We start from the raw sequence: 27,915 nt of genomic DNA, 5'->3' as shown, positions 1-27,915 counted from the left end.
GTAAAGCTAATGGAAATTGCTCGATGAAAAATAAATAAATAAAAAGAACCAGCAAAAGCTGCTAAAGGATCTCTTTTACACAGTGTCCTCAAACTACACATGGCTGTGGCACGTCTGGTGTTGTAGTACGCCGCGGCGTAGCGGGGTCATTCAAGAGTTCGGCTGCAATTGGAAAATGTTCCCGGAGAACAAAAAAAATGACAAACCCAATCCTCTGGCAAATGCGGGATTTTTTTCGCAGCTTTTTTTGTGGTAAGTGAACGTCGTGATAGGCAATATGTCAACATGCCGCTTGCGTTTAGGGTAATACTGTATTCAGTACGTTGTACCTGTACTGTCATTATCGAGTTCATAGTGGGCTTGTTCCTCATTGCGCTAAGTGAAGGTAAAGTCACCTGTTCTTCATGCAATACTTTACTAGCTGTGTATTTTTAAATCTTTCATCGTAAAAAATATGTTTACGTTCATTGTGGAAAAAGTACAAATGGGGATGAGTTTGTATAAAACTGTAAGCACGGGGTCCTGTTAGACAGATCCGCCATACGTTGTTTCGAAGTTACGAACGACGCACAATGAACTAGTTATGCAGAGGTGGCAAGTACAGTACTTGTAGTACTCTACGACTTAAGCAGAGGGGCGTAGCTACGTGGCGGCCAGGGTGGCCATGGCAACCCCTTGTCACTGTCTGTCTGGCCACATCCTCATCAAAGAGAAGATTTTGGTACCTGCGACTTGTCTGTCGATGCTCTAATCTTATACTCAATTCATTTACATGCTAAAAGATGTAAGATCCTGGAAACATGCGAGCACTCATGGCGGACAATGAGGTGCTCAGCAGCAGTCACGCCAGCGAACTATCGGATTGAGAAATGTGAAAAGTTAGTGTGTAGAGCCCTGTAGGTGTAAATGTCCATGTGAGAAAAGGCCGCCATGGAGATGGCATTCTCCGTTCTCCTATTTTGGCAGTCAACGTAGTACTTGATGATGGTGGGGCTGAGTACAACAGGACAGAAGTAATTGGCACGGCATGACAGAGGTGGTTTGGAAGCACATGGAGACAGCAGTGTGGGCTAGTGACAGATTAACAATGTCAGTCAAAACCTCAGAGCACGTGTCTGAGATGCCATCAGGGCAAGTTGCATTGTGGGCATTAATCCTGCTCATTGCAGCACAATGGGAGATAGTGTGATGGGCTGGGGGGTTACCTCCTCATTGTCCTTGTCAAAAGCTTGTTAAGGAGATTCCGCCGATTTGGGGGTGAGGGTTGATGGCTTTAAAAATCAGGCCTGGATCCCTTGTCCCATGCATTTAGAATCTAAACGGATGGCTGTGCTTCGTCTTCTTGGACTGTAGACTTCTGTAGGCACTACCTGATCTGAAAGAAGTATCAATTGACTTCAGCATTAAGCAAACTTCTATATTCATTCAAAGCTTCTGAACCGGGAAAGTGGTTACCTTTTTAAAGAATGGTGACACACAGTTGATGTCAGGGTTGATAAATGACCACATATTGCTTTTGTTGTATAAGCTTGTTTTTGTATTATTGTTTTATGTAACAATTTCGTAACCTAGTAGGTAGGAACTTATGAAAACAAGCTGCTTAGTTTTATCGTAACAACAAGAATGTTTTTGTTTCAAATAGGGAGTAGTAATTTAGTATGTTTTATGAATGATGCTTCATGGTTTTAAGATAAGAAAGAGGTCATGCTACATTACTGACTGAGATGGCAAACAACTGCTCATTTTTGGCCTCCAGTCTGCCCTGTGGTTAGCAGTTCTCAGCATGGTAGCACCCGAAGCAAAGAAGCGTTAAATCCAACACTCAAACATCAAGAAGTTCGCTTCCAAATTGGTATGCCCGCATTGACATCCACCCTGATCAGCTGTGCCGGTTTTTCACATGAATTCTCATGCCAGGAGCCTTTTGTTGAACCACTGTTCTCTTCTAAGAAAGCACTTAAGTTTTTTTTATGGCTATAAAAATTTAGAAATCAACCTCTTCTGACAATAATATTTATGTTTCAGCTGGCTGAGTCCTTTGCTACACCTCGGACACAAGAAAAGACTAGAGGAACGTGACCTCTACACAATTCTTCCTGAAGATGAATCGGAAGTATTGGGACAAGAACTGCAGAGGTATCTTTTCTTCTTTGCGCCTTTTCATTTTTACAGCACCCGTACAACAAAAGTATATGTTGGATGTTCCCATTTGTGCCTGTGCAAAAACAATATGCGTCACATGTCTTGCAGGTGCTGGGATCTTGAAGTTAAAAAAGCTACAAAACAACTACGGAAGCCCAAACTGACCAAAGTCCTTGTTAAGTGCTATGGGAAGCCTTACGCTGTAGCGGGAATCTTTGCCTTTTCCTTGGTATGCACTCACTGATAGGCCTTATGCAGACTTAAGGTGACCCGAGGTCAATGAGGAATCCTAATTAGTTTTATTCATTCATTCATTCATTGTCTTGACCGCAAGGGTCGCGGGGGGGTGCTGGAGCCTAATTCAGCTGGCGATGGGCAGTAGGCGGGGTACACCATGGACTGGTTGCCAGCCAATCTTAGCTAATTAGTTTTAGAAATTAACATTATCTGGTCATCGCTAAGGTTGCATTAAGATAACTGGTATTTTTTGTTGATGTTAAAAATATTTGAAACGGATTAATGTGCCAAACGGTGTATTGTGTTTGTAAGTTCCTACGTTTTGTGAAAGCACCCTGAATGCACCGTGTTTCTTATACCGCAAGCATGATGTGATGAATGTTATTTTTCCCTCCTTAAGCGTGCTTTAAACTTTTTATTGACACCCCAATTGGACTTTACTGTAAAACTAAATACACATAACAAAAATAATTACCGGGTACTTGTATTTCATATTTAAATACAATAAATACTTTGTATTAGAAACATCGCCAGTGCTTATGCTAGCCGTCAATGTAAAATCTCAGTGACAGACTGACTGAAAATTGCTTTGACTTCTTGGAGTGATATTCCATAACATAAGAAATAACAGTCTGGTGATAATCCAAAACATATACAGTAGTCTTCCTTAGTTGCTAAAAATGAGTCATAATGAATCAATCTCAATTTTCTTCTTCTACTGTTTTATCATAATCCAAGTGTGCACTTCATGCATGCACGGCCCCACACTGCCCCTTGAGGCCAAGCAGGAGCAGCCAGCATTCTTTAATTTATGCTTTTGTAATTGCTGTCATTTTACTTTGTTACTAATTCATTTTCTGCTCGTTCTTTCATGTTATATTTCAATTTGAGTTTTGACAGCATTGGATTCACACTTTAATTAGGACCCTAAGTCAAATTTAGCACATATTTGAGAAGCATTGAAAAATTGCTTCAGTATCGCTTTGTTAGTATTCTGAATAATAACACAATGATCTGGTAAAGAAGGACAATATGTTGTTTTGGATTTTGGCAACTTAACTAATTATTATGTTGCTTTTGATAGAGCTCTTTATTGACTTTATTACTACCACTAGTATCATAAACCACTGCTAGCCTCAAATGTGGACCAAAAAAGAAAAAGAAAAAAGAGTGGGTTGCATAAAAAGTGTGCTAAACAAATCATTTTCCGGGTGAGTTGCTGTGGCGACGGAGAGGCCGAAAGTCAAACAACTAGAAAGTCCCTCATTGCCGCTTTGAATTGCAAGCCGTCCAAGATATCAGCAGGTATCTGCACTAGAAAGCCCGTCCGAAATTCATTTAATTAAAATTGGCAGACTAGCCACATTTTTGCTGCTTCCAGTCCAGTGAGCAGTGAGGTGCATGACATAATGGCATCCTGCTGATGTCACTTTTGTGGAATAGAACACACGGGAGCTCTCTACTTGTTACTCAAGTGCTCGACCAATAATTATTTACTTCCTTTGACTATTGAGCGACAACTATTAATGCAAGTGTTTTTCTTTTACAGGAGGCTGTTAAAGTCATCCAGCCACTTCTTCTCGGGAGAATATTAATGTTCTTTGAGAATTACGATGCAGATGACAAGCGCAGTCTTTGCGTGGCATACGGCTGCGCCGCTGCCATGTGCGTCTCCACATTCGGCTTGACCATCCTCCAACATCTACATTACTATTTTGGCCAAAGAACGGGCATGAGGGTGAGAGTGGCCGTGTGTCACTTAATATATTGCAAGGTCAGTCATGATGTTTGTTTTGTTTTGTTTGTTTGTTTGTTTTGGGGTTGTTTTTTTTTCAATGACTGTCCCCAAAAGCATGCACTAAACAAGTAGAAGTAAAGATACCTGTCGGCACCTGTCTCTTGTACTTAAGTAAATGAGACTAAAATGTATGTAGGTACGAAAGTCAAAAGGATTTTTTAATATTTGCTGTCTATAATATACAATACTCGTTTTGATCATTTGGCCCAAAGGTCTCAGCACACATTTTTTAAAAATATATTTTTTTTAATTAAACAAATAACCAATTTATTGGTTGATTAATTTAAAAAAATATTTAATGAATAACATAACTTTTGAATAACTTTTTGGTTCCTAAGCTTATAAAAATAAAGATGGGAATTATGTGCAAAACATTTGACTGTTTTACAATACTTTGTCCTGTTATTGTATACTAGTATCCTATAGTAGTCCTATACCTGTACCTGTCTCTTGTACTGAACTAAAAGTAAAAAGTCGACCGAAATGTACTTAGGTGTGAAAGTAAGAAGATTTTTTTTTTATTTTTATAATTTACTGCCAATAATATTCAATACTCATTTTGATCATTTGGCCCAAAGGGAAAAAAAAGTCTCAACACACATTTTTAAATTATTTTTTATTAAACAGATAACCACTTAATTGGTTGATTAATTTAAAAATTATTTAATGAATAACATTACTCCTGAATCATTTTTTTTTTGGTCCTTTAACACTGCCAAAAGTAAATATATGATTTATGTACAAAAAAATTGACTATTTTACAATACTTTGTCCTGTTATAGTATCTTAGTATCCTATAGTAGTCCTATAGTTTAACTTTATAACAAAATGGAAAAATCAGCTAAAATTTGCCAATTTGTATTGTTTGTGTGTCATTATCTTTGTCTTATGTTTTATTGTTAATGTTTAAAAACAAAACAAACATTTTAAGAGCTATCATTGGCCGGTTAATTAATCGTTTGGGCCCTTGGTTGTATAAAAGAAAAAAAATCTTTACAAACTAGCTTGCTTAGGCTTAACAGTGTGTTTCTTAGCGTTGCATCGTTACATCTCACCTGTGAGTGTTGTTTCAGAGAGCTCCCTGGTTTGTGTTCTTTCATGTCACTACTATGATTGCTTTTTTTCTGATAAGTCTCCGAGATCTCAATTAACATTAACTCAATTAACTCAGTTTCATTTTGTCAACTGATGAGTTGGGTGGGAAAAAAAGTACAAGCCTGTTTTTCCAAAGCATAGAGTAAAAAGTATAGTTCCGTGCTTTCAAATGTAGAGATTACAATTAAAAACTCACCAGAAAAATAAATACTTAAATAAATGATCGATACCTGAAAAATCTACTTGTACAGTAGCAAAGTATTTGTCCTTCCTGACTGATCAAACGTTTTTGTGGCTCTGTGCAGGCTCTTCGTCTCAGCAGCCAAGCGATGGGGCAAACCACCACAGGCCAAATTGTAAACCTCCTTTCAAATGACATCAACCGCTTCGATGAGGTCAGGTGTGCTGCAATATTTCAAGTACTATTTTTCCCATCATGTTTTCTCATATTTTGAAGTGTGCTTGTTTCTAAAAATATCACTGTGGAAGGGCAGTAAGTAATTATTGACATTTTCATTCATTTCAATGGGAAAGAAGAGATTGAATGAAGGTGTGGGCCTTTTGCTCATTTTGCATCTGCGATGTGATTCTGTTCTGCTGGAGTAATATTTATGATATGCTATTAGAGTGCATGTTTGAACCCAGCTTATCCCTTGAAGCAAATATTGTTTCATGGCATGCTTGTGCTTTTTGTGCAGGTTACGCTCAATCTGCACTACCTGTGGGTGGGTCCGCTACAGGCGGTTGTGATCGTGGTTTTCCTCTGGTACGAGATCGGGCCCTCATGTCTCGCGGGCGTGGCTGTCCTCGCCTTCATGTTGCCCGTGCAGACGTGGTTTGGAAAGCTGTTTGGAATATTTAGGTGAGTAAGCTAACAATAATGTGTGTTTTTGGAGTACAAAAATTAGCACTCTCTATAATATTATATGATAATAAAATAAACAAATAAATAAATACATACTGAATAAATAAATAAATATAATAATAATAAATAACATGTAAATAAATTATAATGATATAGTTATACAAATAAAATAATATAAAATATTATTTAAATATAATAATAATAATAACAATAATAATAATAATAATAATAATAATGATAATGATAATAATAATAATTCCCCTGGAATTTCCAACCCCATAGGAGTAATGCTCAAACAAGCTGCATGTATTTGCCCACATGTTGTCCTGAAATGCTGCAAAATGTGTACTCCAAAGAATTTGTATATATATTTTTTTAATGTGTGCGCAGGAGCAAAACAGCAGTCCTAACTGACAGTCGGATCCGCATCATGAACGAAGTGGTGTCTGGCATCCGAATCATCAAGATGTACGCTTGGGAAACCCCCTTCTCAGCTCTCGTCACAGAGTCCAGAAGGTAAGCTAATTATAAACGATGGTGTACTTTCTGTGGCAGAAAAGCGATTGACTACCGCTGACTAGGGATGAGAATGTATTGGTACCTCACGGTTCCATCCGATTCTGACTCAGAGGCCTATGATTCGATTTGATTCCAATTCTGATGCACCACTACATTCATTGGCTAACATTTTAAAGTCCATGTAAAACACTGGTACATTTTTTAAACAATTGCAGAACTCACGGACGCGCAAGGATTTATATTTCACACTTGGACTTTTGTTAAAGTGGCAAGGCAACCTAGTTTACAATAGTGTGTCAACAAATTTCAAAAAGTGCCAAATAACTTCTCCTATAACAATACATTTACAAAAACGTTTTTAAACTTATCAATCTAATTTAGCATAACCTGTATTTTAATATTTGAAAATGCAATGCAGCAGAAAATAGTGGCTTTTACGTTTTTATTTAAACTTAAAAAAAAAAATCAATTTTTAATACTTCTGAATTGATTCCGAATCATTTTAATACAACAATTGATGCATCCAAAAAAAAAAAAAAGATTATAGTTCCCACCCCTACTGCTGAACCATGAAATAATGACAAAAAGTTGTGTTTGGGGTTGGACTGTCAGATTTCTATTGATTGATTTATTTATTTTTTTTTAACTTTGTACAAAGTCTAAATTAAATGTGGTGTGAAGGATAAATCGGGGGGAATAGTTACAGTGAAGATTGCAAGACTGATTTGATGGCCAAGTAGGCACTTCAGAAGTGACTGACTGATGCAGACATGCAAGTCCAGCGCAAAGTGCAGTCTAACTATGCATGTTGTGTGGAGTTTTCTTTCCTTTTGGTAATTTCGTAGACGGGTGCATTTCGAAGTAACTTAGTAAGTGGGAGAGAAAACAACCGAACGCCTTGTTCCCTTCAAATGTGTGACACAATGAACTTAGAAAGGCTTGTTTACTAATGGTACCATCCGAAATTGATTTTTCTCTTGCGCCCAGAAATACATCATTGTGACATCATAGTCAGAAGATCTGTAACAGTTTTTGTTTCTCTATTTGTGTGTTGAGCAAAACATGTAAGAGTCTGTCTTTCTTTTCTTTTCTATTTTTTTTTCTTTAAGAACTGTTAGTTCCCCTGAGGCCTCACATGCAGGCTCCAGTATTTGCTTGTTTGCTGCTGTTTAATGACCATGCCGCATTAGACATAGCATGTCTCTGTCTGTTAATATTGAAGAATATTCTGGGGTGAACAAGTACAAAATCTTTATCAGTTGGACAGTGGTTCGATCCCTGGCCAAGTTCACAACTGAGACCTTGAAGTCCTCTTATCAGCCACCGTGCACTTCCTACCCTGGTGGATGTTGTGACGTGATCAGCAAGGCCTGTTGATGTCATCCCAGTCAGTGGCACTCGTACCATAGTGTTGTGTTACATGTTATTTTTTTTTTAGCAGTGAGCCAGAGTTTTTCACTAACACATATCACATTTCCAGCAGGACATCATTGATTGTATTTCGGATACAAATAGTACATCTGTAGAATATTGTCAAATCCAATGAAAGAGCTCGTTCTGAAATTTCGCATTTACGCATTGTGTTACATGCATGCAGTAAATATACTGTATATTTAATAATGACTGCGATTGGTTGGCAACCAGTCCAGGGTGTCCCCCGCCTACTGCCCAGAGCCAGCTGAGATAGGCGCCAGCAGCCCCCGCGACCCTTGTGAGGAATAAGCGGTCAAGAAAATGGATGGATGGATGGATTTAATAATGAAATGAATATGTAGCTGATTGTCTGAATCAAAACTGCTTTGATACAGTAGCTGGATCATATGCAATCAGATTATACACGTGTACGTAATGTGGTAGCCAGTGAGTGTGGACTAGTAATAATCCTCTTGACTGTGTGCTTTGTTCCATAAGAGCTTTCTTCTTTTGTTGTGGTGCCCTTGTTAAAGCAATGTTCAGACTTGAAAGGGGAACAGGAAAGTTTGTTCTAAAATCCTGCCCTCGATAAATGATTGATGTGAGTTCCAGTTGCAAAAGTTATTTCTTCCCGGCAATTGTGGATTGCACCTCGGACTGCAACCCTTCCAAGTAATGTGTGTCACGTGACATATTGGCATATTTCACTTTCAGCGTGACCACACTGAAAGACAACATTCTCACGCTAGCATATGAGTACAAATTATACTGCATATTAAGTGAATGCAGAGAGACAAGCATTTATACACAAATATTTATTATTTTGCCACATTTTGTACAAGAAACGGCATTCGTGAGCAGTTTCACATAAAAGCATTATTATTTTTCTCTTCAGTCCTGAAAGAATGCCCTTTCTTTCTGCCGTCTCTTCAGAAAGGAAATAAACGAGATCATGAAGAGCTCCTACCTGCGAGGACTCAACATGGCGTCGTTCTTCGCCAGCAGTAAGATTGTGGTGTTCGTCACCTTCGCCGTGTACGTGGCGCTGGGCAACACCATCAGCGCCAGCCGAGTCTTCGTCACCGTGTCACTGTACGGAACCATCAAGCTCACCGTCACGCTCTTCTTCCCGCTGGCCGTTGAAAAACTCTCCGAGACCATCGTCAGCATTCGCAGGATCAAGGTAATGCTGTCACCTCACACCTTTCACCTCGCCTTGAAAACATTCTGATTAGTTAACAAATTGCTAAGCTAATGCTCCTCCACATGCTCCACCTACTTCCTTGTCCACTGTGGGCTTCTTCTACTCCCCCTTCATGCTGGTGCTCCTCTGATCAAAGCTACTGTGCCATCTGCTGGCAACTACACATCATTACAATTATTTATTCAGCTCAATACTTGCTGGGGACTTGCATGAGGTTCTCCTACGTCCACTGCATAAAAAAACAAAAAACTAAACACAAAACACGAGTTAATTCGTGGATGGCGCTGAGCAGCACAGATTAAAAACCCGAGTTAACTTGTGGAAGGGAATGAATGAATTAAGTACGCTAAAGTTGTACTTAACTTTTAAGAACTGTATTGTTTCATTTATTCTTTTGAGCAGTTTTTTTTATTTTTTTATTCTGACCATTCTTGTTTATAAATCCACCTAGAATTTCCTCCTGCTGGATGAGATGAATAGAAGGAAGCTGACACTGGAGGAAAAGAACCCAAACACCATCGAGATGACAAGGCTGACATGCTACTGGGATAAGGTGAGCATTCGACTCTCTGTGCACAGTGTAAACCTCTAAGTTAGTTAAACTAAATATTCTGGCCAAATACTCCAGCATACTAAAATCCGGAATTTTAACCACCATCGTGCTTGACGTCATTTTATCATAAGACTCCAGCTCAGTGAGCATTAAAGGATTAAAACTCCGCAATGACTTTTATTAGGCTTTTTTTGTGATGCCAACACAAAAAGGTACAAGTGATGGCAAGAAGGAAATTTCGAAATGTATACTGTAATTACTTTTAAAAAAGAAATGTACAGTAGTTCAAATGTTTTTGCCACATTTTGTGCTTCAATTGAACGGACATTGTGCTGCTCCAGCATGTGTGCAGCTGAGCGACCAAGTGCCAGTACAATACAGACATCCAGATATGTTGTACAATATAGAGATGTCACAGCTTCTCAGTAAGCCCCAGTTTTTTTTTCTTACCCTTATTAAAATCTTGCATTTTGTTACATTTTCCACTAACCCTTCCAAGAAATTTCTTGAAATGCTTATATGAGGTATTAGGTTAGTTCAAGAAAAGTGGTTACGGGGATGAAACAAGACAAGCTATAGTGTGAAACCATCATTCACATGTTGTGGGTGTTTTGTGTATCAGTTCATTTGTGACACTATCACACGCATCACACGCAACAGTCTGTCATGGCTCGTGACTCTATACTATAGAGTCTATACTATAGGCTGTCTATATAGGTTTTTTCTTTTTTTTTAATTTGCAAGTCATGTGAATGTTCTGCATATTTTAAGTTAGAGGAGGCTGTGCTCCGACCAAGTCAAGAAATTAGAGCCATGATTACCAAGTACTTTCACTTGAATTTTAATAAGTGGTGCTGAATGTTCAGAATATATATATTTTATTTATTTATTTATTTATTTATTTTTGAACACAAGATCAAGCCTTGTTAACAGTGCTCATTGAGTCACAGCAATGAGTACGCACTAGGCAGAGACTCCCTTGACCAAATTATGGCCCCAAGCAAGATTATATTTTGGGCTCACCCCAACAGCCATATTTCATGCCCCAATTTTTTTTATTTTTTTTATTTTTGCGACGGCTGAGAGAATTTTGTATGACATGTCAAGTACAGCATTCCGTCACATTGGTCACATGATGTTGCACAAAATGGGGCCCACACGGAGGGTGGGGCCCTGCACACACTGTGTGATCTGCGTGTAGGGAGGAGTGACTCTGTGTACAAGTTGATGGAATTCTGTCAAGATCAAAAAAGGAGGATAGAATATTTGTGTACTACTTAAAACTGGGTCTGTGCCAGGAAACAAAAAATGAATGGTGTCAACCAATTCTGACAAGAAGATTTGTCAAATGAAGGCAAGATTTTTATTATTATTATTTTTTTTTTACATGAAAACACACTACATGTTAATGATTCATACTTTATCTTATCTTCTTGGACCTGTAACAGCAGACAGGTCACTTTCGTTTAATACAGGTTAAAGATTACTAACCTAATACCTCCAATGAGCATTCCAAGAAATTTCCTTGAATGGGTTAACTGCAAATATAACAAATTGAAAGATTTTAAGGGAATAAAAAACATTTTTAAATATTGATGAATTAAACTTTCATTGGTTACTTTGACAATACAGTACATGGAGAATTATAAGTGATACAGGACAGCTGAAATACTTAATGACACATTACTGTTTAGGCCAACAAATGTGACGTCATAGGTCCATAGGAGAATTTTCAACTAATTTAATCTGTCTCCCTGAGCCTACGTGACACCCTCATCCCTTTCCTCACAATTTAGCCACTGGTCATTTTAGCCTGCATGTGTGGATTACAAAAAGAAATGTGCACTCCCAATTTGTGTTTTTAATCAATGTAGCGTACGTACATTTTTGATGACAACAGCATCTCTTCTTTTCAGTTTCTGGATTCGCCGTCTCTGCAGAACATCTCTCTCGCAGTGAAGTCACATCAGCTGCTGGCTGTCATCGGACCAGTGGGCTCCGGGAAGGTGAGGTTTAAACTTTGTTAGCCATTCTAAAGTGTGGTATACATATTTTTTGAGGCTTGAATGCACCGATGAATACGCTGGTCATCGGCAAAAGGTCCGTGTCAACTTCATTCATCAAACGTACTCGGCCCCCTTCCGTCAGTCGTCCCTGCTGAGCACCATCCTGGGGGAGCTGTCTCACGACAGCGGAACGATGACGGTCAGAGGTCAAGTCAACTACGCATCCCAGCAGCCGTGGGTGTTCCCAGGGACCATCCGCAGTAACATCCTGTTCGGGAGAGCGCTGGAGCCGCACAAGTATGAGCGCGTACTGAAGGCCTGCGCTCTCAAGAAGGTGAGTTGGTATTATTTGGAAATGAGCAGGTCTGATGATTTCTTTTCTTTTTTTTTTTTCTTTTTTTTTTCTTTTTTTTTTTTTAACAGATGATTTTACTGATGTCAGGTTACAGACTGTCAGTTTCAACAAATATGACAAAATATTATATTTGAAAATTGCAAATTACTCTTCATTTTAAAAAGCAAGTGTGCAATAAATAAAACGTAAAATAAATAAAAAATAAGAATGAATTCAGTTCAGCAAGGATTACTTTTTGTTTTTTATTTTAACTGCTAAAAATAATTCAGTACATTTTCAGTTGGGTTTATTTTCCATTTTTAAAAGTTTATAATCATACTAGATTACATCGCATCTGTAATTGGAACCTTCTTTATACAAGTTGCATTGTCAAAAAGAGGAGCTAGATTTGCTTGTCACATCTTACGTAAACTTTTGATTGCCAAACATTTTGTCTGTTAAATCTTTGACCACCAAAAACGTTTAATGACGTATGCTAAAATCCTAACGAATGCTGCCATAAACGTTAATTGACGTTTACTGGTTTTTGTTTTTGTTTTCTCAGTGGGCAGTGCAACATCTTGTGCAGCACTGCCTTGTCATTGGGGTTGTGAAATCGAAAACACCCACTAACTATGGCCCGCAGATGGCACCTTTTTTTCTCTTTTCAATGGGCTCCCTATGTAGCAAATTACAATGAAACATGATATGATGAAATATAACGTTTTCAAGGATGATGTGAATGGTCAAAGCCTTTGTCACATTAATTCTAATTCACAGAGCGTCACTAAATAAAAAATATTAGTGTCAAAGTCACTGTTGTGCACGAAATGTATCTTTTCACAAAAAGCTTGTTTTCTGATTTTGTACATTTTTGCTTGATTGTCACTCAAATTATCTATTTTCAAATGGTGATTACTAAAGAAGCATGTCCGCCTCCCAGTTCTGAGGACTCGGGTTCGAGTCCAGGCTCCGGCCTTCCTGGGTGGAGTTTGCATGTTCTCCCCGTGCCCGCGTGGGTCTTCTCCGGGTACTCCGGACTCCTCCCACATTCCAAAGACATGCATGGCAGGTTAATTGGGCGCTCCGAATTGTCCCTAGGTGTGCTTGTGAATGTGAGTGGTTATTCGTCTCTGTGTGCCCTACGATTGGCTGGTAACCAGTTCAGGGTGTACCCCGCCTACTGCCCAAAGCCAGCTCAGATAGGCTCCAGCACCCCCCGTGACCCTTGTGAGGAATAAGCGGTCAAGAGGATGGATGGATGGATGGATGGATGGATGGATTACTAAAGAACAAAATAAGGTAGAAACATACTTTTTTTTTTCTAATGAAAGAATGGAATGCAATCTTTCATGTGGTTCCCACCATGTTTATGTAGACAGAGTACACAATATTCTGTTTGCCTTGAAAGATGAGTGAAAATGCTTGAAATCAGCTAGCACTGTATAAGGGTTGTTTTTTGGATAACGTTTGGCAGTCAAAGAGTTTTTAAGAACCAAGCAAACATTTGATTGAATAAGGACCATATTGGGTCGTAATTCATTTTGAATGAGATTTGGTTACATTTGATTGAGAATATCACATTACCTTGCACTGCACATTGTGTTGTGTGCAATGTATTGGAGTGCAGGACCTGGAGCTCCTCCCGGATGGAGACCTGACCCTCATCGGGGACAAGGGAGGCACCCTCAGCGGGGGGCAAAAGGCTCGCATCAACCTGGCCAGGTGTGACTATGTTCTGTTGTTGTCTGAAACACGCTCAGTGAGAATAATTGTGCGTGTGTGTGTTCTCAGAGCAGTGTATGAGGAAGCAGATATCTACCTCTTAGATGATCCTCTGAGTGCCGTGGATGCTGAAGTTGGGAAATTTCTCTTTGAAGCGTGAGTGTAAATCGATTCCTCAGTTTACGTTGCATATTATGGGTTACTACAGAATTTGAGAACAATACAGGCAACATTTTTGAAAAATTGACTATTTTGTGCATGATTTTTTTTGTGTTATGTTTTCAAGAAAAAAATATGTTAATTAAACTATCACGTAATTGCATTCCTCTCACTCAACCATTAATTGTAGAATGTTTCTAAAATACCTTGTTTAACTCATTCAATCTCAAAAACATTTTTAAATACTTGGTCCTTTCCTCCCAAAAACATGTTTACACTTTTTTTTTTTTTTAAATGTGTTTTTTTATGCAAAAGCATACAGAAGGCTTTGATGCAGCTTCTGAAATGAAGAGCTGACTTAAAGCAATGGTAGGTATTTAATAGTAGAGAATAAGCGATCAGCCCGGGCCATGTTGCAACAAGTTTTCACCAAGAATTTTGTTTTTGTTGTATACTGAAGACATTATATGAGAATATGAGATTAAAGTTCAGAATTCCATCTTTTATTTCATGCATCTTTTATTTCATGTTAAATTTATTGTAGTTAACTTTAATCGTTCTCACCAAATTAATGTCTTATTATTGTCTGATCATGACTGATAAAATCTTTATCAACCTGTTGAAGAGTCAAAACTTCTTGTCAATTCATTAGGTGCATCTGTGGCCTGCTGAAGAACAAGTGTCGCATCCTGGTTACTCACCAACTTCAGAATCTGTGGACAGTTGATCAGATCGTGGTGGTCAAGGAGGTTGGTGTTGCAAATTTGACTGTCACAAATAGGGTTGTGTCGGTGTCTAACATTACACTTTGAATCAAAAGCAGCACCGCGTGCCTGGCAAAAAGTACATTTTCATTTACATTCCTTGTTTGTGCATGACCTCATGCATGTCACACTACACGTTAGCACTGTACAATATACCGTTGCTATCTTTGCAGAGTGGAACAGTTGTACACATTTCGATGCGATTTTGGTACACATCAGTCTGCTGGGAGTTTTTTGTTGCTGCTGACTGTTTTTGCTTATTTCTTTAAGGGTCGTATCTTGGCCCAGGGAACCTACAGCGAGTTGCAGAACGCCGGCCTTGATGTTGGCTTCCTGGTAAAAAGTCAGGAGGAGCAAGAACATCCATATCTGTCAGCCCACTGTGATAAGGAGTCAATTTCGAGCAAGAGGACGAATCATTCAAATAGTTCACTCTACGCGCACAGCACCCTCCTTCCACCAGAGGGCAGTGGCCCTGACCTTCTCCCTGTAAGTAGCAGAATTACATATTTTAAACACATATTCGTATTTCACAAATTCAACCATTTGCATATTTTTTGTTGGGGGAATCTACTTACTAACCTTACTTTGGCTTCTGGCGTCTTGGTGTTGTTAGATTTAATTCATTGTTTGTTTCTTTGTTTGTTTTTCTTTGTGTCCGCATTTGAGATAGTTCTGTTTTATTGGCCCTTGTTGAATTCACCTTGTGATGTGGAATTATACTTCTCTCCTGATGCTTCTACAACTAGTAGCTCATAAAGTCTCCTTTGCCATTAAAATGTTCCTTCTTACACTAACATTTATTATTGTGTAAATGTCAAAATGTCATTTTAATAACTTATACTCTTGTGAAACTGCTAGTGCACGTTTGTTTGCCCATGTGTTACACTTAACTTTGTGCTAGCATGTTATTTAAGCTGGTCTGCTAGCTAAGCCGGCTAATTAGCCTCATGTGAAGGTGATTTGTTTGTGTTGAGTAACTACTGAATCCATTCGTATATATGTCACATTGTGTAAAATAGATGCATGGTGTTGATGTTTGATGATTATCTTTTGTCTTTGTCGTCACCTGCTACATTAAATAAATCGTTCCAAGTCTCAATTTTACAAGCTTTACTGCCATCTTGTTGCACCAAGGGGCAATTACAAATCCCTGAAAAAAGGAGTCGTCAATTGCTCTGACTTTTGCTATTAGCTCTCATCAATAGCATGGGTCTTTTTTCAAATTCATATATTAAATAAATTCTGTATTGAAATGTTCAAGTTCTTGGGTATCGTGTAAGAAAATCCATTTTAGCAAGAAGTAACATATAGCACAAGAGGTTCAGACAGTCCAGATTGCATGTCTTTTTTTTATAACAATGAGCAGTTCTAATTTCTTGATTCGTGATTTGTTTTACAGGTTGAGACTGCACACGCTGTAGAGGAGGAGTCTCGTGCTGAAGGAAATGTCAGCAAGGACATTTATGTCAAGTATTTTACTGCCCACTGTCACCCTCTAATCTTATTTGCTATTCTGCTACTCAGTGTCATCGCTGAGGTGAGTCGGAACCTCCTGTTGGAGGTTGTACGAAACATACAGTATATATAATTACATTAATTGGTCTCTAACTGAATGGTTTAGTCTGAACACCCCTAAAACACCCGCTGCCATGATCATGATGTCACACTATTTGCTTTTATTTTAATTTTTGACAAAGCTCATATAGCTATTTTACTGGTACTGATCCATTATGGTTTTCTTTATATTTTTTAATAATGGAAACATTCTGTATGAGATAGGTGTGAGGCATGACACAGAGTGGAAATTAGGTAAAGGTATTTTAACATCTTAAACTATTAAACTACTTGATTAAAAAAACTAGGCCATGGTAGTAGCACTTTGAATACCCATGACCAGATTTCCGTACTGATTGTGACATACTTGCATAGCTAATGTTCTGTACACCTTGTGGCTCTTTGTTGTACTTCCTAGGCTGCATATATTCTGCAGGACTGGTGGCTGGTGTTCTGGTGAGTCAATGGACTGGCACTACACACAGACAAACTGAATCTCATACGTTACCTCGTGTTGTTGTCGACAGGGCCAAAGATGAGCGCAACAACACCAGCGCGGTTGTGCGTGTTCAGGAAAGCACCAATGAGACTGGCTTACACCAAGACAACAGTCTACCATTTTATCTGGGCATTTATTCTGGTCAGTCCAAAAAAATCTTATTTTCTCTTTTTGTTTGGAAAAGGGATCTCTTGTTTTACATGTGTTAAACAATACTCACAACAAGTTGAGGATATTCGGCGTTATATTCGGAGAAAATTTTGCAGCTGATTCAGTCCCAGTAATTTGATTCCTAGAATGCTAATTTCTTGCCTGATGATTCCACTTATTGATTCTTCTTATATAAACATAAGACATAAAACACGCAAGAAGTGTGTTTTTATTCCAAACCCTTCCAACATGGCGTAAAAAAAAATACGTATTTTTTTAAAATCTATATTTTTAAAATATATAAAATATTTATCTGCGATTGGCTGGCAACCAGTCCAGGGTGTTCCCCCGCCTACTGCCCAGAGCCAGCTGAGATAGGCGCCAGCACCCCCCGCGACCCTTGTGAGGAATAAGCGGTCAAGAAAATGGATGGATGGATGGATATTTTTAAAATATTTAAAATATTTATCTGCGATTGGCTGGCAACCAGTCCAGGGTGTCCCCCGCCTACTGCCCAGAGCCAGCTGAGATAGGCGCCAGCACCCCCCGCGACCCTTGTGAGGAATAAGCGGTCAAGAAGATGGATGTATAAAATATTTATGGTGGGCAAACCTTGGCAGTATTTGCCAGTTTATTTATTTTTATTTTTTTTCCATTTATTCATTTATTTTTTAAGGCAATTATAATGACCATCAATTATCTGATGTTCACGTCAATTATTGGTTGTTCACTTCACTATACGCAGGCGGGCTAGTTCTCTGTAAAGCATTTCGTCCATTTCGCGCACAACTATGCAGAAATATTTTTTATTATCATATCATAAATATAATGAGAATGGAATCAATACTATTATCTGTCCTTAGTATTATTTTCCTCAATATGTTTACTGTATCGATAATGAAAACGGAATGGCAAAATTCATATCCATTCCTGTCCCTGCTTTCTGTGTGTTGCAGGTTTGACTGCCGCCGCCGTCATCTTAGGTTACGCCAGGAGCTTAGTCATCTTCCATGGGTTAGTGCGATCCACTCAGACGCTGCACAACCGCATGTTCAACGCCGTCCTCCGCACCCCAGTCCGCTTCTTTGACGTCAACCCCATAGGTGAAAACATCGGCGCCTCGTCGTAATAGTTGGCAATGTAATCTTTCAAGGTGAAGCAACTTGTTGACAGCTCATGTCATGTAAGACAGGAGGTGTCACTCAGATTGATTCTGCCATTGTTTCAGCTCTGCGCTGATTCCAAAGTTTGCTTGTTTCCCCGTATGTTAGGAAGAATCCTCAACCGCTTTTCCAAGGATATCAGCCAGATGGACTCCATGTTACCACTCATATTTGTGGACTTCTATCAAGTGAGGAGCCATCGGGTTAGGCCAGTGTTTCCCAACCTTTATTGAGCCAAGGCATATATTTTACATTCCAGGATGCTCACAGCTATGGAGGACCAAAACTGCCAAAATTCAAAATAAATAAATGGATTAATAAAAGTGAAAATAAAACATATAAAAAAAATATATATAGATGGAAATAAAAACAACTATATATATATATATAAATGTATGTATATGTATATATATATATATGTATATGTGTATATATATATATATATATATATATATATATATATATATATATATATATATATATATATATATATAGATATAGATATTAAAAAACGAGATTCAAAAAAATAAAAATGAATATAGAAATAAATGTCGAAAGAAATACAAACCGCAAGTATATAAATAGAATGAAATATCAATCAATAAATAAAAACGCTCTGCTCTTACATTTATTTGTCATGCTGCAGATGCTCTGCCAGGACGAAATGTTATTCAAATAAGTGGGGCGGTCTTAAGTGTGTCTTGGGTTGGGCTCCGCCGTTGCAAGCAGCCTTTCATTGGTCGAGTGAGCGGGTTGGCGAACAAGGAAGTCACGCCGGCTTGCAATGGAGAGCTCCAGCAATGGACGACGATCGTGTCCACTGTCACCTCGACTTGCGACTTGAGTTGCTCGACAACAAGTCAAGGTAAAAAAAATAAATGTGAGAGCAGAGCGTTTGTATTTATTGATTGATATTTAATTCTAATAATTAATTTCAACATTTATTTTTAAATTTAATTTTATTTTTTTAATCTATTTTTTTAACTTTTGTGTATATACTATATATAAGTGGTTATTTTTATTTCTATTTCTATTTATTTTTATTTAATTTTTAAATTATATTGTTAATATCTGTTTTAATTTTCACTTTTAGTCATTTATTTATTTAGTCAGTCATATATTTATTTTTAATTTTGGCAGTTTTGGTCCTCCATACGCAGCATGCCACCGAACAAAACGTTTAGAAAAAGTGCTCATTTTGGACATTTTCACTTAGGGTGTACTCACTTTTGTTGCCAAGGGTTTAGCTGGCTGTATTTTAACTCATTCAGTCCCAGCCATTTTCAGAGAAGCAATCCCGTTCGCTCCCGGCTGTTTTGCTGGATTTTGACTGATTTTGCAAGGCCCACAGAATATTGTGTTCAATTGCTATAAAAGCATGGAACCTATCAAAAGAAAGATTCAAGTCTCTTCTTTCATCAGGAAAAAAAGTATGTTTCTATCCGTTTCCGTTTTGGAGCAGTTGGCATTAGAAGAGCGCTAAGTTTCATCAGTTTTCACAAATCTATTTAAAATTTTAATTAATTTAGCTTTTTTTCTAGATGGCCCTGGTTGATCTCCTTTGCTCTGCTGCCACCTGCCACCTGCTCGCCGTTTGTGTAATAACTACCATTTCTGCAACCATTCTTTGCAGTTGAGAGGCTGCATCAAAGCCTTCTTCTGTATGCATTAGCATACAAAAAACAAAAAAACGTATAAATACGTCTTTGGGACACTTAAAACATAAAAAACAACGTATTTACACGTTATTGGGAGCAAATGAGTTAAGGGAACAATAAATTTACGCCGTTAATCAAGGGTTGGGAATCACTGGATTAGGCTGAGGTCACTAATATTTTTGTAGTGGTTTGATGAAAAACTTGGCTTTTGTAGCTTTTTTTGCAGAACGCGGGCGTTCTGGCCGTAGCGGCCTCCATCATCCCCCTCCTCCTGGTCTCCATCGCTCCCCTGCTCTTCCTCTTCCTGTACCTGCGGCGGTACTATCTCTCGACGTCACGAGACATCAAACGTCTGGAGTCCACCAGTATGTCAAGGCCTTCAAGCGCTTAAAAGTGTGCCGGTTGTCACGGCGATCGGTGACACGCGCCGTCTTCCCTTGCAGCACGCAGCCCGGTCTTCTCGCATCTTTCCTCGTCCCTCCAGGGTCTGTGCAGCATCCGAGCCTTCAGAGGAGAGGAGAGGTTAACGAAAGCTTTTGACTCACATCAGGACCGACACTCGGGTTGGTCCCTCGCATGCGTCTTCTCATGCGTGATACGCCCAATGTGTTTTTGATGAAATGATGTCGTTGATCACAGAAGCGTGGTTTCTCTTCCTGATGACCTCCCGCTGGTTTGCCATCCGTCTGGACAGCATTTGCTCCGTCTTTATCACCATAGCAACATTTGGGTGCATTTTACTCCGAGATGGTGAGGATGTTAAATGATTGTCTTCTCTGGTCAGTGGACAGTGGTACCTTAAGATATGAGTCACCTGGCTTACAGCGTTTTCAAGATAAGAGCTTTTTTTTTTTTTTGCTTTGACTTGAGAGTAAAAATTAGGCAATGAATGCAACTCAACTCACTTAAGAAAAAGCACTTTGACAAAAAAGCAGCTTCAGTCTGTTTAATGATACTGTGTTGAAGTTTATGCTCAAACTAAACAAAAAAAGTGAAGTACGCATTGTGGATTTTAAACAACTTACAGGTACTTAATGTTAGATTTTTCTGTTTTATCGCTATGGCCTTTCTTAGCTGAATTCTCTGCACCTTTCCCAATCTATCTGTACCTTCAGAAGTTTGTGATAGAACTTTTCATTAGTGTTGCCTTAAAAAAACAAAACATGTCTGCTTAAGCATCATGCTAACAAACAATTCAAAATGCTATGGACATGCTAACATACAGTATGTACTGTATGTAGACAGACAATAAAGCAAAATAAATATTTTTCCTATTACAACAGCTTACTGAGTCACTTACAGTAGTTGTGAAACTCATATTCATTTTGTCTATATGAGTGTGTTATACTGCTCCCTGGTGGCTAAGTCCTGTACACCAGAATCGTAATGAGTTAATCATGATGCAGAAACATTTTAAATCATTGCATCATATTTAATTACAGTATGCGGGTACTCCAAGTTCTTCTAAATTTTTCAAGTATTATATTGCATTGATTGTATTGTATTATCATTATTGTAAAGTTATTATAATAGAGTTGTTTTTTTAGAAGACTGCAATAGTTTAAGGGCATTTCCATTCATTTCATTGGGAAAAGATGATTTAATATAAGATTATTTTGAGTTCTGAGCTTGGTTTATGTCATGAATTAGATTTGTATCTCAAGGAAGGACCCTAATTCTGTTGAACGTTGTAATGAAGTCACTTTGATATTTTGTACTAGCATATTAGTCATAGTTGAGGCGTTGTGTTTGGACTTGTCATGATTGTAGCCTGCTGGTGGGTTGCCAGATGTTTGAGCACTACCCAAAAAATAATCATAATAATGTCACGCTACCTTAAACATGCAGATTTTAAGATGGCATTACTTGTCAAGTCATGTAGTTCAAGTCTTAGTCAAGTCTCATAAATACCTCGTCAAAGTCGAGTCTAAGTCCAAAAATTGGTGAGTAAAGTCACGTGGTTACAAAGAAATGGTTGAAGTTGTTTTAACCCTATTTGTGTTTATGTATTTTTGTGTCAGGTTTGGAGGCCGGCGAAGTGGGCCTTGTGCTGACGTACGCTGTAACGCTTATTGGAAACTTCCAGTGGACTGTGAGGCAAAGTGCAGAGTTGGAGAACATGGTATGTGCTGTCCAGTCACACATAGAGATTGTTTTTTTTTGTCAGTAGGTGTTTATCATCACATGCCATGTCCTCAGATGACATCCGTAGAGAGGGTGGTGGAGTACACCGAGTTAAAGAGTGAAGCACCCTGGGTAACCCCGACGCGGCCTCCTCTCGATTGGCCCAGTGGAGGCCAGGTCACCTTTGACCGGGTGCATTTGTCGTACAGCGTCGACGGCCCTCTTATCCTCAAGGACATCAACGCCATCTTCTGCCCTAACGAGAAGGTGAGACATTTCCCAGAGTGTCAACTCCAATAAGATCCCACGAGAAAGAGTTACACTGTCAGTGTTGCATTTGGTCAGGTGGGCGTTGTGGGTCGGACGGGAGCTGGCAAAAGCTCTTTGGTGGCGGCTCTCTTCCGCCTGGCCGAGCCACAAGGGAACATCTACATTGATGGCGTGTTGACGTCGGACTTGGGCCTGCACGACTTGCGAAAGAAGATGTCCATCATACCTCAGGTAGCTGGCAGGCACCCCACTCGAAGGCATTCCAAGTTCAATGTGTTCCATAAATTCACACTTTGCGGGCTATTATTTGTTTTATTTCTAACATTCACTGGTTTCCAACAATTCAACATTTTTCACCACAAATATCCCCATTTTACTTGATCTTATTCTGCTTTTCGTCCTTTAAGTACGTCTACATTTCTCGACAAAATCAAACCATTCCAACTTCATGTTCCAAATAGTCACGCTTCGTGGGCTATTGTTTTTCTCATTACGAATATTCACAAGTTTCCAACAATTCAGCATTTTTCACCACAAAAAAATCTGACCTACAAGTATTCTTCACCCACATCCACATCCATTTTGGTGATTAATCAATGAATCAGATGTAAAAAACAAAAAAACAAAAAAAAAACATGTTTTTATTTCTCTCCCTTTATTGAAAAACAGGACATTATTCCAAATTTACAGTGCAGAAAATGCACCAACACATTTATTATGATTCAGTTGCTGGTTTGATGCACAACAAGTCATAAAATAGGCAAAAATGTTGATCATTGATTTCCAAAATAAATAAAGATATTTTCAAGTGTTTTATATTCATTCAATACAAAGTCTGCTTTCTTGGGGGACTATAGAAATCTAAGAATATTTACTGTTGAGAGGCTAAAATTCCTTGAATTTGGACAATTTTAAATTATTAATTCATTATTTAAAAATGAATTATTAAAAAAAACAAAAAAACGTATTGATTAATTTGATCTGCGATTGGTTGGCAACTAGTCCGCCTACTGCCCAGGGCCAGCTGAGATAGGCTCCAGCACCCCCCGCGACCCTTTTGAGGAATAAGCGGTCAAGAAAATGGATGGATGGATTAATTTGATAATTAATTACTTGTCAAATAATCATTGTACCTCTACTTATTTTTGCATAGAGGAATCGATTTTTGGACCTGCATCACCAATTAGCTGTAGTTAGATGGGGTAGCTGTTGTGCTTTTGATAGAGTATTTGCAAGTTAGTCGATATTAGTAAAGCTTGATTGCTAAATTCAAAAACATACGAAATGAGTATGATAATGTATGGTGGTGTTACATACATGGCGATTCACAAACGTAAGCAGTAAAAAAAAAAAAAAGATCAAGTTAAAAAAAAATGTATCATGAAAATGGGGGGCAGGAGGGTGGAAACAAACTAGGGGGAGTGTAAAAAATAAAATAAAATAAAATTTGTCAGTCATTTTGTTTTTGTCTTTTGTGATACCAGGATCCAATCTTGTTTACTGATACTGTGAGGAAGAACCTGGACCCCTTCAACCAGCATACAGACGCTGACCTGTGGAAGTCTCTTGAGCAGGCAAATATCCGTCTTGTCCTCTGCAGATGCTGACTCTTTCTTTGGCACGCACGCCTTGTCCTGACCATGTTTCGGCATCACCGGCAGGTCCAGCTCAAGTGCATGGTGATGGAGCTTCCCTCAAAGTTGGAAACGGTTCTAGCGGAGTGTGGCTCCAACTTCAGCGTCGGTCAGAGGCAGCTGGTGTGCCTGGCCAGAGCCATCCTGAGGAAGAACCGCATTCTCGTCATCGACGAGGCCACAGCCAATGTGGACCCCAGGTGCCGGAGAGGAACCGGCTGTGGCTACCCAAATCGCATTAGGAACTCATTTAAAAAAAATAAATAAAATAGCATATTAACTAATATGCTCCCAAAAACATATAAATACATTCTATTTTAAATGTTTTGGGTGTCCCAAAGACGTATTTATACGTTTCCTTTAATGTTTTCTTATGCTAGAGCATACAGAAGGTTTCAATGCAGCCTCTCGACTGCAGAAAACAGTTGAAGCAATGGTAGTAATTACAAAAACTGCCAGAAGGTGGCAGCAAAAGATAAGAGATCAACAAGGGCCATGTTAAAACAAACTGATTTCCCCACAGTTCTTAGCAGATTTGTGAATAATGATGAAACTTAGCTATATTCTAATGCTAATTGCTGCAAAACGGAAACAGATAGAAACATACTTTTTTTTACTGATGAAAGAAGAGACCCTAAGCTTTGTTTTGGTAGGTTCCATATTTTTATAGCAATAGAACACAATATTATATGCTGTGTTGCCTGCAAAATCAGTCAAAATCCAGGAAAACAGCCGACAGCGAAGGGGTTGCTTCCGTGAAAATGGCTGGGAGTGAATGAGTTAAAATGCAATATTGATGGGGGAAAAAGGCAAATATTAAACTATTTTTCAAAATTGTTCAACCCTACTGTGTACCGATGTGTAATTGCATTTATATGGTCACGGTTGCAGGACAGACGAGCTGATCCAACTAACCATCCGACGGGAGTTCAGCGACTGCACCGTGTTTACCATTGCTCACCGACTCAACACCATCATAGACAGCGATCGCATCATGGTGAGCGTTTGACTAAACAATTCCGCAGAGCTGTCAAAATGAATAGAGTAATTGATTATCAAATTAATCAACAACTACTTCAATAATCCAGGAATTGTTTAGAGCCTTTTTTTTTTTAATTGTCCAAATCCTCTGATTTCAGCATATCAACAGTAATTGTTCACTGATTTCTGTAGTCCTACAAGAAAGAAGACTGATTATCTTCTGTGTTTAATCAAAATTCGACATTTGCAAACATCAATTTTGACTGTGGAAAATCCTACAGGTAACCTAGTGCATCAGTCCTTTTTTTCAATACAAAGGACGAAATAAACACCAATTACTGGTTAAATAAGCAGTAATCAGGAAAAAATGCTTTTGTAATGCACTTTAATGCTAAATGAGAGAGTGACAGCACTACAATTGAGACACACCTGCTACCTAGTTGTAATTAAAGCACTATACAACAAATGATGCTTCCCGTACCCGTGTTTCCTGCTTGCAGGTGCTGGATGAGGGTCGAATACAAGAGTTGGATCGCCCTTTTAACCTTCTTCAGAACAAAGATGGTGCTCTGTACAGGTTGGTTCAGCAGTTGGGCCCGGCTGAGGTGGAAGCTTTGTGGGAGGCAGCTAAACAGGTGAGCTACACTGTGCTACACGCGGTCATCTGTAGCGCCGGTTAGGCCAATCTTCGTCAAATCTGTGTGCGGATCACATGCAGGCAGCGAAGGCGACCTGATTGGGCGAAGCTGGTGGAACAGCAATCACTGGGAGTCGCGGACTTAAGCAGAGACAGCAGAAATACTGAGTGAGGTTTGTCAGGACGTTCAAGAGGTGATCTTTAAAATCCAGAAAGGTTTGAAAGTGTCACTTTGGGGTCAATATCCGTGTTACTGAGATTGCTCTGAGGTTTGAAGGATTGTGTCTTTGAGACTTACCCAAGATGCTGCTTGAATGTGAAAGATGTAGATAAGTGGAATAGATGTTCAAAGAACAATTACAACAATATGAAATAATAATCATTAGCTCTTAAACAGCTCTATAGAGTTTGACCAGTGTTGATTGACTGATTAGATCCGAAGTGGGTAAAACTTTTGGAAGGACAAATTGCTCACTGGTTTAGCTGGCAATCATACTTGAAAATGGAAAAACAAAACTTTGCTGTCAATATCTGCATTTTCTTATACAATCTCAAACATTTAAGAGACTTTAGAGACGTCATTAATGAGAATCTACACGGAATGATCGCCTTGAACCTTGGGAAGGACACCCAGCATGCGAGTGTTAGAGAAGATGTCATGGACAGTTGCAGACAGCAGCCTCACTGGCTTCAATCTGACATGCAGACAGAATGATTAATATGTCCACTGGCAAGTCCTCAAAAGCTCGAGAAAGCAGAGAACAAACTTCACCATTGACGCTCTTAAAGAGGAGGTCAAGCAGATCAAATGGTACGCCACAAGAAGAGCGAGGGGTGACAAACACGATTTAATCATCTTGTGATGACAATCACACGACCAGAACAAAAAGACTTACTCTCAAGCAACCAAAAAAAAAAAAAAAAAAAAGGTAGATAAGGAACTTTTTTGTTGGAACTATTAATGGAACAGATGTGATCTTTTTACAGCGAAATGCGGAGCTGATTACTCAAAGACATTAAAACCAAATATTTTATGAAGAAAGGCCTTGCACAAATATTGTTTCTTTTCTCTATGTGTTATCAAATGGTTCGAACCTCTGTCCAAAGCTGACTATTGCATTGTCTCCCTTGCCAGTTTTTAATGCCAAATCAATGCACTTAAGACTCTTTAATATTACAATGGATAACTGACTGTTGCCTGTAATCTGGGGCGCCGAAAGGGATGTGATGATAATGCCAATAGCCCTTTTTTTTTTTTTTCCTTTCTTTTAAGGGGAATCGGGGGTCTATTGTGATTTTTTTTTTTTTTTTTTCCCCTCCCAAGGGCCCCCAATCCTTGGTAGCATTCCTCCATGCAGTGGCCCCTAGTAGTAGCAATATCTTGACAGATAAGCGGTGACTTTTGGCAATTTGGAGTCTTCAGTCAGAAACATTAGTATTATTATTATTATTATTTTGTTTTATTAACAAAGGAGAGAAAATCCACACTGGAGATCCTGAGCCAAAATTTGAACCTAGAACCTATAGACTTTAACACCACCCAGTTGACAAGCACGCCATGAAATTTGGAAATATTCCATCACCAAATATCAGACAAAAATCCAACCCCATGCATACTGTATCCACTTTATGCATGTTAAATATTAATAATTATTATAAAAAATATACAGACATATCAAATAGTCCTATAATGCTGTGAATATCTCAGTGGAATTTACTGGGTCAATTCCTATCTCCGTTCTACACTGTTTTTCGTTGTTTTTTTGTTTTTGTTTTTTATTTATGTATTTTGTATAAATCAAACATTTCTTGTTTTCACGTCTTGATTTTATTTTGTGATTTTAATTTGATAAGCTATGTTTTATTTTTATTTTTAGATTTTTAGACTTTCACTTGCCTTGTCTGTCTCTGTAAAGCACTATGGACTTGCCTTGTGTATGAACGGTGCTATACAAATAAACTTTTGTGATCAAAATATAAGCATTTTTTTAATTGTTTTAAACATGCTACATTAAATGTTTTGTTTTATTGTTTTATAAATTCAGATTTATTATATCTGCATGACTATATTTAAAACATAACTTTGAACAATACAGGACTGCCTCAGAAAATTCGAATATTGTGATAAAGTCCATTATTTTCTGTAATGCAATTAAATAAGCAAAAATGCCAAACATTCTGGATTTGTTACAAATCAACTGAAATATTGCAAGCCTTTTATTGTTTTAATATTGCTGATTATGGCTTACACCTTAAGAAAACTCAAATATCCTATTTCAAAATATTAGAATAGTAAAGTATGCCATAATCAGCAATATTAAAACAATAAAAGGCTTGCAATATTTCAGTTAATTTGTAATGAATCCAGAATGTATGGCATTTTTGCTTATTTAATTGCATTACAGAAAATAATGGACTTTATCACAAT

At 38.4% G+C, this 27,915-nt stretch overlaps 1 protein-coding gene across 2 annotated transcripts; it reads left to right on the top strand.

The window, feature by feature from the left end:
* The first annotated feature begins 113 nt into the window (after positions 1 to 113).
* LOC144014447 (ATP-binding cassette sub-family C member 4-like) lies at positions 114 to 27,544 on the top strand. 2 transcript variants are annotated; one of them, XM_077514343.1, is made up of 31 exons: positions 114 to 252; positions 2,026 to 2,136; positions 2,251 to 2,371; positions 3,929 to 4,153; positions 5,578 to 5,667; positions 5,971 to 6,134; positions 6,528 to 6,653; positions 9,003 to 9,252; positions 9,725 to 9,826; positions 11,743 to 11,832; positions 11,975 to 12,166; positions 13,797 to 13,891; positions 13,961 to 14,047; positions 14,703 to 14,799; positions 15,085 to 15,303; positions 16,217 to 16,354; positions 16,790 to 16,827; positions 16,899 to 17,011; positions 17,977 to 18,123; positions 18,292 to 18,371; positions 20,056 to 20,206; positions 20,285 to 20,404; positions 20,481 to 20,591; positions 21,863 to 21,963; positions 22,041 to 22,232; positions 22,311 to 22,466; positions 23,720 to 23,809; positions 23,897 to 24,069; positions 24,761 to 24,866; positions 25,351 to 25,485; positions 25,569 to 27,544. In XM_077514343.1, the coding sequence occupies exons 1-31, from the start codon at positions 176 to 178 to the stop codon at positions 25,584 to 25,586; spliced, it is 3,915 nt and encodes a 1,304-aa protein (XP_077370469.1). In that variant the 5' UTR covers positions 114 to 175; the 3' UTR covers positions 25,587 to 27,544. The 2 variants fall into 2 exon arrangements, with proteins under 2 accessions (XP_077370469.1, XP_077370470.1); XM_077514344.1 differs by lacking the exons at positions 114 to 252; positions 2,026 to 2,136; positions 2,251 to 2,371; positions 3,929 to 4,153 and having other exon boundaries at positions 5,621 to 5,672; positions 25,569 to 27,543.
* The last annotated feature ends 371 nt before the right edge of the window (positions 27,545 to 27,915 follow it).

The sequence above is a fragment of the Festucalex cinctus genome, chromosome 2 (genome assembly GCF_051991245.1).
Source record: "Festucalex cinctus isolate MCC-2025b chromosome 2, RoL_Fcin_1.0, whole genome shotgun sequence".
Classification (NCBI taxonomy): Eukaryota; Metazoa; Chordata; class Actinopteri; order Syngnathiformes; family Syngnathidae; genus Festucalex; species Festucalex cinctus.
Note: the sequence above shows the minus strand (reverse complement) of the source record. Positions and strands in the feature narration are given on the sequence as shown.

What these genes read in the sequence shown, in the direction of transcription:
- LOC144014447 (XM_077514343.1), top strand. Translation starts at nt 176, where the DNA reads ATGTTCCCGGAGAACAAAAAAAATGACAAACCCAATCCTCTGGCAAAT. An exon ending in TTTTCGCAGCTTTTTTTGTG is followed by an intron (nt 253 to 2,025) that starts GTAAGTGAACGT and finishes TTTATGTTTCAG; the next exon opens with CTGGCTGAGTCCTTTGCTAC. An exon ending in GTGCAGAGTTGGAGAACATG is followed by an intron (nt 21,964 to 22,040) that starts GTATGTGCTGTC and finishes CCATGTCCTCAG; the next exon opens with ATGACATCCGTAGAGAGGGT.